The sequence below is a fragment of the Danio aesculapii genome, chromosome 16, assembly GCF_903798145.1.
Source record: "Danio aesculapii chromosome 16, fDanAes4.1, whole genome shotgun sequence".
Classification (NCBI taxonomy): domain Eukaryota; kingdom Metazoa; phylum Chordata; class Actinopteri; order Cypriniformes; family Danionidae; genus Danio; species Danio aesculapii.
This window is the reverse complement of record NC_079450.1, coordinates 30818151-30837582: the sequence shown is the minus strand read 5'-3', so window position 1 is coordinate 30837582 and position 19432 is coordinate 30818151. Positions and strand designations below refer to the sequence as shown.

Sequence of the window (19432 nt, the reverse complement as noted above, 5' to 3'; positions counted from 1 at the left end):
CAAAAAAAATAAATTATGTGTAGCAACACACTTAACTGGGTTATTAAAATATTAAAGCGATTGAATCATTTTGCATGACAATCGAGGCACCTCGATACCTGTTTAGCTTTTCACCCAACACAATGGAAAGTACAGTGGACGCCTTGGCACGTGATGCAGGTTTTTTCAGTCTACCAGCGGGTCACTGATTACACGTTTGCGCCCCCTTTCTTTTCATATGTCAGGCTTATGCCTTTTCCCTCCAGACAAGAAAAGGTTATTCACTTCCAGGTAAGAATCACGCCTTAATATTTTAAAACTCTAATGGAAATAAATCAGAAACAGCCCTCTTTTTAGGCTTTGTTTGAATAAGCTTTGACTAACGTTAGCGAACTTGGCTGATAGTCTGGACCAAGTTTAACCTCGAACTCAGCAGCTGGTTAATGTAAAAACCGCTAAACACACTAACACAAAATGGTTAAAAACTTGTTTTGATGGCGAGTTTAGTAGAACTACAGCGGGACTAATTTTAATATATGAAGCAATGAGCTAGTTAGCCACATAGCGCGGGTTTGTTTTGCAGAAGCTCAAGGCCCCTGTAGGCCTTGTTAGCCAGTAGCATTTAGCTTAGCATTGCTTAGTTAGTGCGAACAAACGGTAGGCGGCTCTAAAACGCGCGATTTGAAACATTTGGTTCCCTAACCCAGTTTTCTAAAACAAAACTCTTTTTAATTGTTTTATTTTACCGACACAAAATGTTGACCAGCAGCTGGGGTGTAAAGCGCATGTAACAAAGGTGGGTAAATATCACACTTTAAGCTCGCGTAACGTTAAGTTAATGTGATTTAATGGCACCGTCTCATTCAGCAATAAAAACTTCATTCTTAAAACTAGCTGTAGAAAGGGTTGAGTTTATTCCTCACGCTGTTTAATATTTAAGTGGCAAGCTAGTGGATATATGAGTGGATTTTGTGATTCTTGCACAATATATACACTGCATAAATGTAAACATAGTTAAACCTTATAATCTCTTCTTTACAGTAACATTTACAGCAAGTGTACACTGAATTCTTAAAGCCTGAGAATGGACTCTGACCTACTGAAGATAGAGGAGATGGTGATGGGAGGTGGAGAGGCTGCTGCTGCTGCTGCCCCTGCTGAACTGCCCCCAGAGAAGACAGAGGATTCATACGCCATCTCTATTAAGGACCGCTTGCCACCTCCTGTCATTCAGTCATGTGAGTGTGAAATCATTGAATTTGTCCTGGGTCAGTTAATTCACAGACGTCCAGCTTTACAATGTATGCTTCTAATGAGCACCTGTTGCGTTAAACTGATATTATTCCTGTTTTCAAAAAGTAATGGTGAATGGTTAATTTTTATAATTAATCTTTAGGGCATGGAAAGTAGGATTATAAAAACAGCAGTACTAAAATAGAATACATATATTTTAAATATGCATGATAATGTACTGCATGTCAATGTACAGTGCTTATTTTGCTAGCACACATTGTTAGTCTTAAGGTGAACAATTAATTCATGCAAGTCACTAAAGAAAGCAATTTTGGTCATATTTATTAAAGTTGAACCATTTGCTTCCGCTCTAGAATAACTGATGTCAGTTTGGCCGCTTGGGCAAGATATGTTTAGACACGCCTTTCCAACCATAAGTTTGCTGTGAGTGAAATATGAAATGCATAAACAACCCATACTCAAAATTCAGTTTCAGTTGGAAATATTCAAGTCTGCAGCAACTTCCATTTCACAAAAACATTTGTTTTGTGTTATTTGATTAATAATGTTGTTGTTTACACAATTCCTTTATTTTCTTATGCTTTCTATTTGCTGTTTGTTTAATTTATGTTACAGAAGAAGCACCTGGGTATCAAAGATTTATTGGTGAAGTTATACATTTGAATAAAGCATATTAGCTGTGGCAAAAAAATAAATAAATAAAATACATAAATATATATATATATATATATATTACAAAACAAGAGTTTGTTTCTTAATAAGATAAAGAATCTGCAAGTCTTAAAATCAATAATGTATTGGTCCCCCATAATAATGTTTACATTTGTCATTCCTCTTTCTCTCTGTGTTTAGACCAGCATGAAAGCCTACAGTGTTTCCAGTGTTTCATAACTTTCTGTAACTCAAAAGCCAAGGAAAGGCACATGAAGAAGAGTCATCGGGAAGAGTACAAACAGCAACTTCAGCAGGTTAGTTGAAGTGATAATTTAATGGCATTGGAGCCTGTATCACTGATTATTTGGGATTCATATATCTGCAAAATATTAATCTTATTCTTTAATTTCTAAAAACCATTGTAATTTTTTTGTGTCTTTTTTGTGGAACAACATTAGTAACAAGTCACACTATTACACAGCAGAAATAGACCCAAAAGATCTAAAATAGACCCAATAAAAACACTTAATTGTCTCATTGCAGTGGGCCAGGAAATGACACATAAACAACCTGTAGAAATTAAATATATTTTAGTTAATTTTGAACACAAAAGTTTCTTAGTACAGTTTCAATCAAGTGAAGACTTGCTTTGGGGCAGAATTAAAACCAAAAGTCTGTTTACTGAATGTGAATCTTACTATGTTTGGTCTTATGATCTTCGATTCAATGTTAAAAGGGATGTTTGATTTGCATAAAAAAACCATTTATTTAAAAAAAAAAAAATCAAAATATTTTTTTTAATGGTTCATGAAATGATTTTGGTTTTAAAAGTGATGTCAATTGTCTGCGCCAATAGCTTTGTGGTTGGCACTATGGTGGTCACGGTGACCTAAGTTCGATTCCTGGTCCTCCATCATTCAAATCATTTTACTAGTTAAATAAGTGCATCATCCAAGTGCACATAAGATTTTTAGTGTTTCCAATGTGAACACACTACTTGCACTACTTGTATGCAATTTGGGACGCACCTATACACTACAGCCAATTTAGTTTATTCAATTCACCTAAAGCGCATGTCTTTGGACTTGTGGGGGAAAACAGAGCACCAACACAGGTAGAACATGCAAACTCCACACAGAAATGCCAACTGACCAATCCCAGACTCGAACCAGAGACCTTATTGCTGTGAGGCGACAGTGCTAATCGTTGGGCCATCACGTTGCCTTTTCTGCACTTCTTATCAGTAATTAAAATGAGAACCACTAAAAAAGTGATGTCTATTCACAACTCACTGTTTTTGTTTCAACAGTGCGATACTCTCTTCACTTGTTATGTGTGTGACCGAACCTTTCCCTCATCTGAGGAACTGACACAACATCAGTCGACCCACAACAAGGAGGACAAGCCCTTCAAATGTGTTCACTGCCAAGAATGTTTTCGTACATTCTCAGAGGTGAGAACTATTTTGAAAGAATTTGAACATTAAATGATTGCATCAATATAATACATATTTTTAAAAGTGTTCCGTCACAATTCATTTCAATTGAAGGTAGCTTTTATTTTGATGGAAATTTATAAAGACGCTTGTGTTTCTTTGTGTATGTGATATGATGATGTTTTTCTGCCGCATTAATTCACACATGTATACTTTAAATAGACTTTTTGCAGTACAGTACTGACTCTAGTTCACATCACGGTTTGGTTAGGAGTACAGCGAGAAGGGTCTGGCTGCAGAGTTGCACTTGCACCCTCAGGCTTGCACTCTCGAGCTTGCACTCTCATGCACCCACGCTTCCTATGCAAGTGACGTCATTTACAATCGACACCTGCACTCTCCTGTCACGTCACTTTCAATCAACACAAATAAACTAAAAGTTTCCAGTTCGTTTGCGTTGCCAGTGACGATGTTGTCAAATAATTCTAAGTACTTAAGTTGTATACCATGACAGATCCCCCCTCCCCCCGAAAAGCGGTTTGTGTATTCATCATATGATTATAATGCTTTTAATGTAAATTGACCAAAGCAGGCTACTATTAACATGTATACCAGCAAAGCTTATTATTTATTTATATGACCTATCAGGTCTAAATAGACATACAAAGTGTTCTTCCACAGTTATGAATAAAACTAAAATTCAAATTTGCTTTATCTTTTTTTTTTTTTTTTTTTTTTTTTTTTTTTTTTTTTTTTTACATTTCAAGTTGTAGTATTACAACTAACGGATACACATTATGGACTTGCAGCAATGATTTTTGAACGACTTGGGAAACTATTCTTTATTCAGCAGGACGATTGCAAATAAGAATGCAGATGTCGGTGCAAGTGACGTGGCAGGAGAGTGTAGGGCTCATTTGCATGAAAGTCCTTAAACAAAAAACCCCTCAGGTTAAGGGTACACTTAGTAAAAGTTGGGTTGCCAGGGGAAAGAAAAAAAAGATCAACTTAAGGAATTTAAGGCTGCCATTAAGTATTTCCCCTTAGTGCTTAGTAACCATTTCCTCGTAAAACATTTAAGGGACCTAATCAGCTCCCTTGAACAAATGACACTCAAAATGCAAACATTCTCACCATAACAAAAATGTTTTAATAAAACACTCACAGGACTGTAAATAAATAAAGTCATATGTGTTGATAAGTTAGCACGTTTGCGCAGGAGTGCATCCAAATGAAATCGCAGTTTCAGTGCAGCTTCAAAAGTCTCTTCATGATCCCAGCCCAGTTTTATAGGTCCTCCCAACATAACGTCGAGATCGACTCGATAAAGAAACATCTCAACTCGCTTAATGGAAAGAAATCGACATAGATGATGTGTAACATTACTGCAGAGCTGTTGTACGGCAAGCATTCGTGGTTCGTTATGATCTGTTTACATAACTATAGCAACTGCGGCACCCGTCGCCGTAAGTCCCAGAAACTACAGTGAAACGTTTAGAAAAAAGGCACTTAGGTAAAGGTGACAGATAAGAAGTTTCTTGCAACGATCCTAATGAAATCCCTTACCTCAGAGATTTTTTCCCCCTCAGGGACACTCTTAAGTTAAATTACTGAAGGACTTTCATGCAAGCGGCAACAGGTGGCGATTGTAAATGACGCCACTTGCAAAGGAAGTACAGTTTCCTGAGCGTGCAAGTCAGAGAGTGCAAGCCTGAAAGTGCAAGTGCAAATCTGCAGCCAGACTTTAAGTACAGCTCTACTTCTGATTCATTCATCCATAATTGAGCAAATTTTATTACATAGAGCTAATTACATTCTTCGGACTGGATGCCATGATACTGTCTGCATTTTTCTCATGGTGAAATCCTGGGGCCCTACAATACACAGTTACTAAATATTGACTTGTCATGAGTCTGAGGATGTGGGAAATGGTATAGAGTTGATGTACCCATACCATGTTTGTTTAGACTTTGCACAATTGTTAATAGAACCCTATGTTTCATTTTCCAAATGTGTGACTTTCTCTCCACAAGTTAACAACGCATCGGCGGCAGGTGTGTCCGGAGCGTCAGTTTGTGTGCAAAGAATGCAATGAGACATTTCGAAGCCCTGGACTTTTGCGTAGCCATCGTTTGATGCAGCACCCCGTGCCCCAGGATGAAGAGGATGCGGAAGATCCCTCCAAGACCTACCGCTGCGGTAAATGTGGACGAGGATTTGAGGAAGAGGCAGAGCTCCTTCAGCATCAGGAGAACCACGCAGGAGACCGGCACTGCAACGGTGGCGCTGCTGTCAAACGCAGAGGGAGGCCTCCCAAATATGAGGCAGCAGCTCCCAGTGAAAAGAAAGCAAAGAAAAAGAAGAAAGATGAAGAGGCAGAGGAAACCAATCACTCAGAGGACGCTTCTGCAACACCGGCAAAAACAGGAGGAAGAAGAGGTCGCCCTGCCAAATCCACCCAGGAGCCCGAGGCGGAAGATGAGAAGGCAGAAAATGATGACAAGAAATCTGTCCCCGAGCCAGAACGGCAGATCCCTTGCACTGAATGTGATCTTACTTTCCCCAGCCTGACGCTGCTGCGAGTGCACAAGAAAGAGAAGCACACGCAGAAGAAGCCTCACCCCTGTGGAGAGTGTGAGGAGAGTTTTAACCGACCTGCGCAACTGCAGGCTCACATGACCAGAGTACACAGCGCCGGACGGCACACCTGCCCCACGTGCGGGAAAAGCTTTGGCAGAGAGAGCAACCTGAAGGCTCATCAGCAGACCCACGAGAAAGAGGAGAAGCTGGCTGGAAAAAGATAATTCAGTTGGAGTTGTGTTCAGTTGTTTTTTTGGTTTGTTTTTTTGCAGGTGTACGTTAACAAGACACATTTCTTTTTTTAATATGTTGTGTATAGAAATGTAGGTTGGGGCAAGGTTTGCTTTAGGGCTGAAATTGTAACATAGCAGGCAATCCTTCAACTGAGTGATGCTTGAGAGCAACACTATGTGGACGTTGGAAAACTGGAGACCCAAAGGGTTGTGAGTTCAAGGTTAACTAATAGTAACCATGTTTGGTGCCTCACTGTATCTTGACATCTGTACATAGCTTTGGCATGGCAAGAAACAAAGGATTCATACCACAGCTGAAGTCTCATTTGTAGGGTAATCATGTTGTAACTAAAACCATCAAGAGAAACCCACAGAAAACACCTTGTTATATTGTCTGAAGGCTTCAAATTGTTGTTTTCTTTTTTGTTGAAGATTTTAAAGTCTTTTCTATGAATGTGTTGTTGTTTTTACGTCATTTTTAGAAGTGTACAATGAGGAGTGGAAAGATTTACATAATGATTGTTTTCTGATGAGGTTTGACTTGATATGATTTCAAATGTTTCCATTTTCTACAGGTATGACTTGACATTTGACTTGAATTTAATGTTACCAACAAATAAGGCAGTTCTTTGCGTGAAGTAAATGTCTAAATAATTCACTGAAAGTGTTTTAAATGTCTTCTGCTTTTTTTTAAAACATTTATAAACATTTAAACGTCAAGGATTCAAAAGGGAGGAGTTGTACTTTGTTCTGAAACTCTTTGAATGTTTTTCAGTTTAGTCCTAAAATATAGTATAACTATCACAGACTGAAGTGTACATTTTTTTTTCCCAGTGCCAGTTTTTATTTTGGGATAAGGTTCTGCATAATTTCTAACCAAATTGAAGATTAATTTTACTCTCTTTCCTTCTGCTTTGTCCTTGATTTATCAGGGGTTGCCACAGCGGAATTATCTGCCCATTACTCTGGCATGTTTTTTATGCAGCAATATATGTGCTCAGCATATATAAGTACACCCCTCACTAATCTCTCTTAAATTCATATTTTAATACGATGTATACAATATTATATTTGTGCATATACATTAGATTAGTCAGTACTGAAGCCAAATCTGGAGTGTATCTAACTAAATAACTTACGATAACGGTCCAAAAACTAGTACAGCCAAATTTATATTTGAGAAAAATATTAAATAGAAATTTTAAAAAGAGGAAAAATCAAGAGAAGGGAAAAAGAAGTTTTGTTGAAATTTTGTAGGTTATTCTTTTTCATATTTTTTGTCTAAATATGTTTGGTGACTAAAATATTATTTGAATAAATATATCTGTTTTGTTTAAATGCACCAAAATACATTGCCTATGTTCACTGAGAAATAATAAAATTATTCCTTTTCAAAATGGGGTGTACTCACTTATGCTGAACACTGTATGTATATCTTAAGCAGATCTTTTCCTGCTTAATCATTTTAATATTCTTTAGACTTGTAGTTTGCAGCTTCTACTTTTACTAAACATTTGCCTATGATCATCCTTCTTGTAGGTTTTAGTTAGAAATCTAGGCATATTTTAGAGTTGGAGTTGAGCTAAGTGATTTAGAGTATCTTGTTTGATTAGCTACAACTGATTTTAGAACAGTGTAGTTTTACATATTTACATTTATTATCAGGGATTTAGTAAAGAGCACACAATTTTCTGTAATACCAGAAAAAGTGTTTAAACAAAAGTACAACGTTATCATCTATCAAGTAAATTGAGAATGTGTGTATGTACACATTGACAGCATATTATGTGCACGTGTCTAATGTTTCTAATTTTGGGAAAATAAATAAGTGTGTGTGTGTAAAAGAATAAGAGATCAAATTAAATTAAAGTAATTATGTGGTAAATGGGTAAATCCTCATAAGTAAAAGAAGAGTGAACATAGCTGTGAATACTGAAAATGGCAAATAAGAGACTTAATATGTCAAATGATACTTGTTTTAAAATGTCAGGTCGGGCCATACAAAATCTGCGGACATTTTTTTGCTATTTCTGCGCAGAATTTTGTTAAAAATCTTCAGATTTATGCGGAATAATTTTGGGAGTATCATAACTAAAAGCTTCATATATAAAATAAAAAAAAAACCTTTTGAACTTTTATTTACTGTTTACAATGCAAAACCAATTAGACCTACTTTATTTGGTAAAGCAAGTCTCTCATAATATCTCTACTAAAATACAGAACATATTATTTTACAAACTGTGTTGTAAATAAATCATGAATATTTTCATATTAGTCAATAATATTACTGTAATTTAAAAAATTAAAAAACACATTCACACAAGTAAATAAACACAAAGAATGATGGGTTAAAAATCTGCAGAATTCTGTGCGCACATATTCTGTGTGGGCCTAGTCATAGCTCTTTATTTACACTTTATTACACTTATGCTATTCGAATTGTTGTCTTGTGTTAATCATGGTAAAACTGTATGATTGAGTAATTTCTGTCAAACACATTTCCCCATCCATCACCCAAAATCCCCTACAAAGCCACTGATGTGCCCTCAGTCTTTCATCAAGGGGCATTTCTATTAATGAAAGGCACAGGACTAAGACAACATGACAAAAGTAAGAAAAGCTTTGTGTGATTTTTAAATGCTTATATTTTTAATATATCGAATGTTTTATTTTACCTTCTCTTTACGCAAAACAGCAAACTATTGTCAACCCGATTGGCGTACTGTACTGACCGCACTAACGCTCCTCTCCTACAGATGGCAACATCCGCATTTCGGCCAGGCGTTTCATACCGGAAGAATCGAATGGACAACAGCTCACCTTCTGCATGCAACCTGATTTGTGCATTATTACTTTGTGTCGTTATAAAATAGTTTTCGCGTTGACGGCAATTTCGTTCACCCTTTAAGCAGTCGGTGATATCTTCAAAGCCGGTCATGGCAGTTAAGGAATGAATATAAGTTACCAGGCAGTATCAAAGGTTCATTGTTGCATTGCTGAACAGTAGTGCTTGCAAATGCTCGTCGAAGACAACTAGGTAATTATCTGAATGAAGAAAGATTTATAGTGCATTCACTGTACTAACTTACTTTGTCTTTCACATATGCATGTTAGATTTTGGACACTGTTTAAATTACATCCAGTACCTAATTTCCTGGATTTCCTAATTACAGCCAGAATCAGCAAATAATTCATATTTATTTGACTTCATTGACGCATTTATGTGAGGTTATTTCTTTATCTTTAGTTTAACCGTTTACATCTTTTAATTTAAATAAAGTTAACCATTTTATGCCCTCATTTTAAGTGGATGATTTAATTTCTAGTAAATTCGTCAGATTTGCATAATGACATATAATTTGTCTGATTATACATGAACATATTCCCCTGTAAAGTATTCTGTTTATAAATATGAATAATGCTTTAAATTAAGGTGTACGTGCTGCTGAAGTTAAGATTTGTGACCCACACTTATTTTGAGAAAACAGCCCATGTAGTGTAACTGAAATCTGCACTACCTGATAAAAGTCTTGTCGTCGATCACAGTTTTAAGAGCAACAAATAGAAACTTTAAACTTCTAGTTGATTATTTGGAAAAGTGGCAGATTTTTCAGATGAATCATCTGTTAAACTGCATCCCAGTCATCACAAATACTGCAGAAGACCCATTGGAACCAGCATGGACCCAAGATTCTCACAGAAATCAGTCAATTTTGGTGAAGGAAAAATCATGGTTTGGAGTTACATTCAGTATGGAGGCGAGAGATCTGCAGAGTGGGTGGCAACATCAACAGCCTGAGGTATCAAGACATTTGTGCTGCCCATTACATTACAAACCACAGGAGGAGGCAAGGATAGCGCTCATTCTCATACTTCAGCCTCCACCTCAAAGTTCCTGAAAGCAAAGAAGGTCAAGGTGCTCCAGGATTGGCCAGCACAGTTACCAGATATGAACACTATTAAGCATGTCTGGGATAAGATGGAGGAGGCATTGAAGATGAATTCTAAGAATCTTGATGAACTCTGGGAGTCCTGCAAGAACGCTGTTTCTTTGCTATTCCAGATGACTTTATTAATAAGTTATTTGAGTCATTGCAGAGATGTATGGATGCAGTCCTCCAAGCTCATGGGAGTCATACACAATATTGATTCTTTTTCCACTGCACCATGACTTTATATTCTATATTGTACAATATTTTTGTTAAGTGCCAAGACTTTTGTCTTCACAAAGTCAGACCTTATTTTCCTAATTAAATAATTAAAAATCAAGGCATGATCATATTTTATTTAGGTAAAATAAGCGTAATCTAGAGACCTTTGCCTTTCATAGAAGCCACCTCTGATACCAAATGATTGACTAGAAGTCAAGTTATTATTTGTTGTTTCTAAAACTTGGGATAGGCGACGACTTTTGTCAGGTAGTGTACAGGCACACATTGATGAAATATTACGTTTTTTTGTGTTTAACTCCATTCCAAATAAAATACTACGAAAGAAACACTGAAAGGGTAAATTCGATTCTTTTCTTCCTTTTAGACTAAAAAAAACCCCCCAGAAAAGCCCAAAATCTCTAAATGTACAGTTGCATGAAAAAACAGTGTCTCATCTTGATAAATAAATAAATAAACAAACAGCAACATTTATATATTGTTTTTTCTTTCTCAAGGCACCATGTCAGAGTTTACCCTTGATATCCAGCTGACAGAGTTGGGTTTTTCAAACTGGAATTTTCCTCTCTGTGAGCCACCAAGTGTTAAGGAGACATTTTTGCCAACTCAGAACACCACTGTAAAACCAAAGCCTGAGACTGAAACCCCTGCAGACTGTCATGAAGATCCCTGCTTCATTCCGAATGCCTTGACAGAAAAAAGCTTTCTACAGGACCATCAGTATTTCTGTCCCTTCAAACCAAAATCTCCCATCAACGCAGACACATCTCAGAGTGATTCAAGTATCGTTAGCTCAGAAAAGAAAAATAAAGCTATTTGCAACTCATGGAATAAAGCGAGAAAAAGAGAGCGTGCAGGACGAAGAAACAGTGATGACTCTCAAGATGGAGAAGAGGAAATGGACAAAGATGAAGAGGAGCTGACATGTGCAGAGGGGATCTCCAGTCCTACCATGGAGGAAGTTTTGTCTGGTGAGGAAGGGACAGATGAAAATGAAGTGGAATATATTTTGACTGACGATGATGATGGAGATTATGTTGATGATGATGAAGACGTGGAAGATGATATTGAGGAGGAGGAGAAGGAAGAACAAGATGAGGATGTTTCCTGGTCAGGTACTGTGCAATTGTAATTAAATTTTTTAAAATAGAAATGTGGTTAAATTTGATTTAATAATGTAGTATGTTGAAGACTAAACAGTAAGTATTTATTTTTTCTGGCACGGATATATTTCAGATTGCACAGTCTGTTTGGGTATTGCTCAGAGTATTGGTGTACATGCTTATTCTGATGTTTGTGTGTCCGTGTACTAGTTTAGCTATACTTATGAAGGGCGAAGATAATTACTTTTCCAGTTAAAGACTGCATGAACCGGAGATTGGTGAGACTGTTCAGTATGTACTTCCAACTGAAATGGAATATTGAGTAGGGGCGGAGTTTTCTTTTGGCGCATCATTCCCTCATAGCAAACTAATGGTGAGACAGGGTATTAACATACAGTTGCTATGGTAGCCCACAGGTTAATGTCAACAGAACTGCCACGGCAGCAAATGGTCAAACTTTCATTGAAGATTGTTTATTTTCTTTTATTGTGAAGATTGTGATCAATTCTTTTACAGAATAAAACAAATAGTAACGCTTTACTCAAACCATACCAAATGGCATACGGTACTAATTTACTCGACATCCAGTAAATTGATGAACCTGAGTGTTTTCATGGTCTTATTATCTTTGCATTGCTGTAAATGCATAGCTGGTCAGGCTATTATTAAAGATTACCAAAGTAAACAATTTTTTTGGTGAATTAATGTGCATGGATTATTTATTGACCTAAAGAATATCAATGTGAGCTAGCAAAATGCACATTGCAAATTTGGATTTCATGCGGACTTCAAATATCACGGCATCTGTACTTTAATTACATTTCAATTAACTACAAATTGCTTTTTCTTTTGCTTTTAGATTTTTTTTATTCTCTTAGGTTGAAATCCTTTCTCTCATGCACCCTAGTTACATAATGTAATTATACTTTGTAATTAAACGTATGCACTGGTACAGATTAAAACACAAGGTAATGGGAATGTGTCTCTCATGTGCTTGTAATCCGATTAATCAATATGCATCTTAATACTAGTTGTAATCTCTGCTTAATTTAGCACTTTATTCATGAATTTTCCTTCGGTTTAAGGATGACTTATAGTTTTGAGTTGAGGGACTGGTGTGACCCTCGGCGCATGCCTTGTGCGTAGTTGTGCATTTATTCTTCTGCATGCTGTTTGTGTTGCTCTGCAATAACATCTCCAAAACACTAGCTGGCAGTAGGTTTTTATGTTCCTCTGTGTCGTGTTTCTTTGTGGGCGTTTAGTTTTTTCTGAATGCTGCCTTAATGTACAAGTAGCTACAACCCGCTCACTCAGAGGTGGGAATCGGCGGATGTGCAACAACTTTAATCATAAGGTAAATACAAAATCTAGAGCTACTTCACGGGACTCCTCAGTTGTAAACACTCGCTCCAACGGGTTCGCATGGCTCTCGGTCCCGCCCACACAGGTCACAGCTACTAAGCCGACCAATCGCAAAGCTTGCGCATTGCATTGTTGTGATGTCATTTTTTTGAGAGGTGTGCGTCAGTGTCAGCATCAGCCACAGCGAGGGCTAAACGACTGCATGAAGGCTGCGCCGGAGCATACACACACAAATATGCTTGCACTTGACGCAGAAGTATAAATCAGCCTTTAGTCCCTGATTTATCAGGGGTCACTACAGTAGAATGAACCACCAACTACTCTGGCGTATATTTTACACAGTGGATGCTCTTCCAGCTGCAATCCAGTACTGGGAAAATACTATTGTTCACACTTAGCTGATGATTGGTAATAAACTCGTTTAGCATGCTGTCCCGGGAAAAGAGCACTAAGCTTTTAAGATCCACGAGCCCTGGGCTCCCTCCAATTAGCAGGGCTAGAGGAGAGTTTGAGCTTAGGTAGATCTCAATGAACTCCCTCGACTTATTTTTGAATAATGGCAGATATAGACATGGCTAAGGAGAGATATACGGCTTGCTAAGAGCTTGAGTATGATGCTAATTTGGCATGTTCAGTTTACTTAAGTTGCGTGTTTTTTGGACTGTGGGAGGAAATCACTACTGTGCTAATCACTGGGCCGCCGTGTCATCCATCTAGGAGGGGGAGTAGGGGTGGGTGGGGGTGATTCTTCAAGACGAAGATTATAGTGAGTTAGGAATCATCTGATTGGTGAATCAATCATAGGCTATTGTGGGACCAGACTCGGTCAATCATAAGCATGTGATCCTCTTGAAATTAGTTTATAAATAAACTTCACTTAGTTTTTGTGTTTGTTTGTTCATCTGTTAATATTTTCTCTTTCATTTCAGAGTCGAACGAAAATGGAGAGAACAAAGACAATCGCTGCCATGTGTGTGATCTCACCTTCTCCTCTCTCTTCTTGCTCCGAGAACATTTGAACATGCATACGGGTGTTCGGCCCTACCGCTGCAACGAATGCAGCAAGCAGTTCTGCCAATTAGTCAATTACCGCACGCACCTTCGATCGCACTCGCAGAAGGCCTCCATCCACTGCCGCGTTTGTTCAAACATCTTCGAGACTGAGGAGCAGCTCCAACACCACTTGGACACCAACCACTTTGAGAAAGAGTTCTACCAGTGTGATTTTTGCAAGCAGATTTTTACTGACCTCGAGGTGTGCAAGGATCACGTAGAGGCGCACAGGCAACAGGCCAAACGACATTTGTGTCTCAAATGCGGCTCCAGCTTTCGCCATCGCAACTCGCTCCTGCTTCACCTTGAGTGGCACAGCAGAGGCTTTTTCTCCTGCCCGGACTGTGAGAGAACGTTCTCCAGCAAGACTTCTTTATTACGCCACAGTTTCTCTCACTTGGGCGTCTTGCCGTACACGTGCCTGAAGTGCAAACGTCATTTCCGCTTACCTTCGCTCTACCACAGCCACGAGTGTAAGCCTGAGAGCCTCCAGTGCATGGCGTGTTTGGTTTTCTTTCAGAGTCAGGAGGATTTTGACAAGCATAAGAAGGACACTGGATGCTGGGGTCATCAAGGGTCTCTGCAGACCCAGACCGATGAGATCCGTTGCATGGAGTGTGGAAAAGTGTTTGCGAGCATCGAGGAGCTGAAGAAGCATGGGAGCACACACCAGCGGGTCCTGAAATGTGCCGAATGTGGGATGGGTTTCCGTTCGGCGCTCATGCTTATGTCACATATGGGAGGTCATGCGGCACAACGACCGTGCCTCTGCCAGGACTGTGGCCTGGGCTTTCCCCATCAGCAGGGTTATGACAGCCACCTGAAAACTTGTGGAGTGGAGGCCCCACCGGTGGTAAGATTCTTTTTTTTTTTGTTTGTTTCATTCATTAAATTGTTTATTAGCCCCATTCACAAGAAGGATAATGGTGGGAATGTGTCTAATAAAAATGGTTTTAAAATCAAAAGAATGGGGCAGTCCTCACTAATGGCACAGAGGAACAACATCTCTTTTGGAACTTTTTTTTATCCAATGAGTGGTTAAAAAAAATGGACAGCCAATCAGAGTCAATAAGAGAGTTTTTAAAGTGGCAAATGATACTGCAGCACACTTAAAATACACTGAAGGATATCAAGCATTATTATGGACACTGCACTAAAACAGTTCTTTATTATACTTGTACATTGATACAGTTTTAAGTCTAATTATTTTTTATTGTATAAATAGAAGTAATGCACTGAACATGGAGACTGCAAAAGCCTAATTTAACCCAATGCGTGAAGTTGTGGGCGTGGAGCTAGTGCAAATACAAGCATCAAAGTTGTGGCTAATAAATACATACTCTCCCATGCTGCTCCAGCGCTGCCTGACAAGGGGATTTACATTCAGACTAATGCAACAATTAAAATGATACATGATTTAACGCTTTACTAAGTCACGTCGTTGTGGATTGTCAAAACATATTGTTTTATCAAGTCGATCGAGTCGATCTGTCAACATGTATGAAGGACGTAAAAACCTACCATGTGAAAAAAAACGTGCAGATCCTAGTGTGGTTTAAACATGAAAAGAGGTGAGGGCTGTAATGGTGAAAGGTGAAAGTACCTGCCCCATTACATCAGTACCGGACCTTGTTGAAACTCAGACAGGCAGTCTGGCAGAATACAGAGAGCGGACCAAAGTGCATCAAATGATCGGGAATTAGAAGGGAAAAGAGAATAAATAATTTTTGTATGTATTTAACTAGGGTTGGGCGATATTTGGAACAAAATGATCAAAGGTATCATGTTTCATATCATTCGAAATCGATAATTATTGAATATTTTTTACAATACATTTATGAATATTTGGAATTTTTTTAGCCACTTTATTTTAATTTACCAACATTACTAAGGCAAATAGTTTTAATAATGTAAAGTAATAATGTGTGCAATGATAAAGCTAGATCAATATCTGTAAGGTCTGAATAATAATGATACAGTAAACCTTAAACTCTGTAGAGAAAACTAATTATGATAATCAAATCTGAGCTTTCAAGTAAAGGAACCAGACCTCATTATTCAAATACACACTGCAACATTACAAATAGTGAAGGTGAATGACTACATTTTCCCCCTAAAACTGTTTCAGATGGGGAGCTAGTGGCTGCGATGCACAAGAAAAGAAACCAAAAAGCCGTTGTGGCGACGTCCTTGCATCCTTTTTTATTTACAATCTCCTCACTGCTGCCATACTGCACTCGTTTTCGCATGCATTGTAATTCTGACATGAAGTGACAAGCACGAGCGCATAGTTTCCTTCACTATTTTCTTTTTTCTAATGTGATTCGTGCAAGTCGCATGCCTCCATTGGAAATTACAAACTTACACCCTAAAGTTATTGGCACTGCTTCCAGGGCACGCGCTCAGCAGCCACATTTTAGTAAGACTATAACCTTCATACTGAAACTTCATGGCAAACTTTTTTTTTTATTGTTTTTGACAATGGTGTTAGGTCAATAAATAACGATACCTATTTTATTACCCAGCCCTATATTAAACACACATCTGATGCTTGCATTTGCACTAGCTCCACACCCACAACTTCACGCATTGGGTTAAATTAGGCTTTGGAGTCTCCGTGTTCAGTCTATTTCTTCCACTCTATCTGTTTAGCTGAGGGAACGAAACTAGGTGTCGTCAGACACATAGATTTTTTTTTTTTAGATAGCATTGCCCTAGCTCTAAAAGCTATAGTAAAACATGTCATTTTCTTTAAAATAGTTACATTAATCAAGTTTGTTATTTATATCTTCATTAAAGTGGAAACCAATTTACAAAATAAGGTAAATTTGACTGAGCGCTTCACTTCCACTTTAACGGTGTGCTTTCTGGCATAAAAAAAAGTTTTACACTTGCCTAAATTACAGTTCAAAACTGATTATATATATGTTTAATCTTAAAACAAAAGTTTGAGATCTCTTTTTTTGAAGGAACTTGTATAATATATAAATGTGTTGTAAAAAATAAATGTTCTATTATTGTAATCTTGTATTTCTATTTACAGGTTACTGTGAAGAAGCCCAAACTGAAAGCAAGCCCTACTCAACAAATAACAAAACCAGTTGCTCAAAGCATAATCTTTCAAACCATCACTCATCCCTCAAATCCTGCAATGTTCTCTAGTGGCTTGAATAATGTGCAGATGCTTCCACTGGGTGATCAAAACAGAACTGCTGATGGCAAGTGGAGTCTGACCTTAAATAAACAGCCTCCTCCAGGAATGCCTTTAGTGATGCTTCTGCCGGTCCCCACCTCTGGTTCTACCAAGAGCTCGCAAACATTCCTACCTTCATCATTAGTCTTAGAAACCCCTTCAACCACTTCAAATATCATTCCCCTTTCGATTGCCTCATCCAGCGGCGTCATCACTAAAGAAGAGCCCAACATTCCTTCAAACACACTCATTCCTGTGGAAAGTCTTGACAGTTCCTCAAAGAAGAGGTGGACCATTGTAGAAGATCAAGGTTCTGTTCATGGTTTTGATATGGAAAACTTAAAGGCAGGTGAACAGACTACAATCGTGATTCAAGATGAAAGAATGAATGTTGCTACACAAGTAATGGAGCATGAGCAAAAAACTCAATCAAATATGAAATCTAATGGATCGGAGGATGAAAAAACTAACCCAGTAGATTTGTCAGATGCTGTTGATCCTGCAAACACAGTGACACCGTTTTGTCAGAAGGAAACACTGAATTCTTCACAAACTTCACAAGACTCTCTGGTTTCTGCTTCGTCAGAAGTTACTCATCACAAAAGTAAAGACGAGCAACGTTTAGAAGAAGTCAATTCATCTGACAGGATGTGCACAGGGTCAGAGATGGAATTTACCTTGATGGAGGACAAGGCAGAAGATGGTCCACAGGGTCAAAATGAGTCTGGCTTTGATGTGGAGGTGGAGATTCGGGAAGATGTAGATTCGAGCAGTACAGAAATGGAGATTGGCGATGAAGACAGCGGAGTAGACATGTTGGATGGTGAGCTTCATGAATGCGTGACTTGTGGACAAGTTCTTCCAGAGAAGGACATGGTTCAGCACTACATGAAGCACGCGGTGGTCAGTGACGGTCCTGAGCCCTCGCCTGTTAACAGTGGCACACACACTACACAACACAGCCCGCTTAGAAAAAGACTGCGGTCTGGCACAGTGCTGTGACGTCAGTGCACGAATATTTAGATGATTTTTAAAATTATTATTTTAAATTGATTTGACTTCATTAATATTACACCATCTTTACATTTTTCATTTTCCTAGGGAAACGGGTGTCACAATTATTTTTCCCAGATGGTGAAAAGTTTGGTGAATGTTAAAACCAAGTGTCTTTTGAATGTATTCTGGTTTGCTTTCACTGTATTTTGCATTTCACTATGATCTACAAGATACAATAAATCTAGATTAGGAAGTGGGTAAATATGCTTTCATGATTTATTACATTGTGATTAAGATCAGGGGTTTGCAAACTTTTCAGCCCACAACCCCCAAAATACCATGTCAGTGACTAGCGACCCTAATTTTTCTGGAAGATGGTTATAAATATACAAACGTTGCACATAACTATAGGCCTATATAAACATAAACATATTGACAACACAAAACTGCAACAGTTTAATAACCATATAATTATTTTATTAGTCATATATTAATTTAATCTAAAATTAACCTCAAATATCATAATTTTTATGTATTAGAGTGCCATAAAGGTTGCCAGAAAGCTTAACCTGGCCCCATAAAATCACTCTGCTGCAGCTGACGCTATTGCTGTGGTTAATCTGAACACCCCTGGGGTCGCAAAAATTGAAATCTGCTAACTTTTATTTGTATGTTGTAGTTTCTTTGATGTAACTGTTAACAATCTTCTTATAAATAAAATATGGGAATTCTAAGAGTTGAATAAAATTTGAGTTTTGGAAGTCATCAAGCGACCCCTCATCATTGTCCCGCAACCCCCCAGGCGTTCCTGACCCCAACTTTTTTGAATCACTGATTCAGATAATCAATAGTGTTAGATCAGATGATTAATTACAGCACACATTGATTATTGTATTACTGCACATATTAAAGGTGATAGTTGAGTCAGAAATAAATATATCTGCTGTTCATTTTCTCACCTTCACACTATCCAAGGTTTACTTCAGTAGAAGATTAAAGAAGATTTTGGGTGTTTTTATTTGTGGTCTTTTGGTAATTCATACATAATAATAATAATTCCTTACATTTATATAGCGCTTTTCTGGACACTCAAACCACTACACATTGGGGGGAATATCCTCATCCATCTGGATGATGCGACGGCAGCCATATTGCACCAGACCACACCACACACCAGCCGATTGGTGGAGAGGAGACTGAGTGATGGAGCAAATTATGATATGGTGATGGTTAGGAGGCCATGATTGTAAAGAGGGCAGATTTGGCCAACATGCCGGAGTTAAACCCCTACTCTTTTTCGAAGGACATCCTGGGATTTTTAGCGACCACAGAGAGTCGGGCCTGGGTTTAACGTCTCATCCGAAATACGGATGCCTACAATGTTCAAAGCAAAGTGAGTAAATCAACAGTAATCTTTCTAA

At 38.1% G+C, this 19432-nt stretch overlaps 2 protein-coding genes across 2 annotated transcripts; both read left to right on the top strand.

The window, feature by feature from the left end:
• Positions 1 to 164: 164 nt before the first annotated feature.
• Positions 165 to 6799, top strand: LOC130243743 (zinc finger protein 436-like). The gene is made up of 5 exons (XM_056476031.1): positions 165 to 270; positions 1021 to 1217; positions 2086 to 2201; positions 3197 to 3340; positions 5356 to 6799. Exons 2-5 carry the CDS (start codon positions 1064 to 1066, stop codon positions 6124 to 6126), a joined length of 1185 nt encoding a protein of 394 aa, XP_056332006.1. The 5' UTR covers positions 165 to 270; positions 1021 to 1063; the 3' UTR covers positions 6127 to 6799.
• Positions 6800 to 8942: 2143 nt separating this feature from the next.
• On the top strand, positions 8943 to 18780 carry wu:fe05a04 (zinc finger protein 28). Its single transcript, XM_056476023.1, has 4 exons — positions 8943 to 9172; positions 10802 to 11419; positions 13699 to 14675; positions 16866 to 18780. Exons 2-4 carry the CDS (start codon positions 10807 to 10809, stop codon positions 18015 to 18017), a joined length of 2742 nt encoding a protein of 913 aa, XP_056331998.1. The 5' UTR covers positions 8943 to 9172; positions 10802 to 10806; the 3' UTR covers positions 18018 to 18780.
• The last annotated feature ends 652 nt before the right edge of the window (positions 18781 to 19432 follow it).

Excerpts from the sequence above, each read along its gene's own strand:
- LOC130243743 (XM_056476031.1), top strand. The coding sequence starts at position 1,064 with ATGGACTCTGACCTACTGAAGATAGAGGAGATGGTGATGGGAGGTGGA. Across the intron at positions 2,202-3,196 it reads ACAAACAGCAACTTCAGCAG|TGCGATACTCTCTTCACTTG; the intron begins GTTAGTTGAAGT and ends TTGTTTCAACAG. Across the intron at positions 3,341-5,355 it reads GTTTTCGTACATTCTCAGAG|TTAACAACGCATCGGCGGCA; the intron begins GTGAGAACTATT and ends TCTCTCCACAAG.
- wu:fe05a04 (XM_056476023.1), top strand. The coding sequence starts at position 10,807 with ATGTCAGAGTTTACCCTTGATATCCAGCTGACAGAGTTGGGTTTTTCA. Across the intron at positions 11,420-13,698 it reads TGAGGATGTTTCCTGGTCAG|AGTCGAACGAAAATGGAGAG; the intron begins GTACTGTGCAAT and ends CTTTCATTTCAG. Across the intron at positions 14,676-16,865 it reads GAGTGGAGGCCCCACCGGTG|GTTACTGTGAAGAAGCCCAA; the intron begins GTAAGATTCTTT and ends TTCTATTTACAG.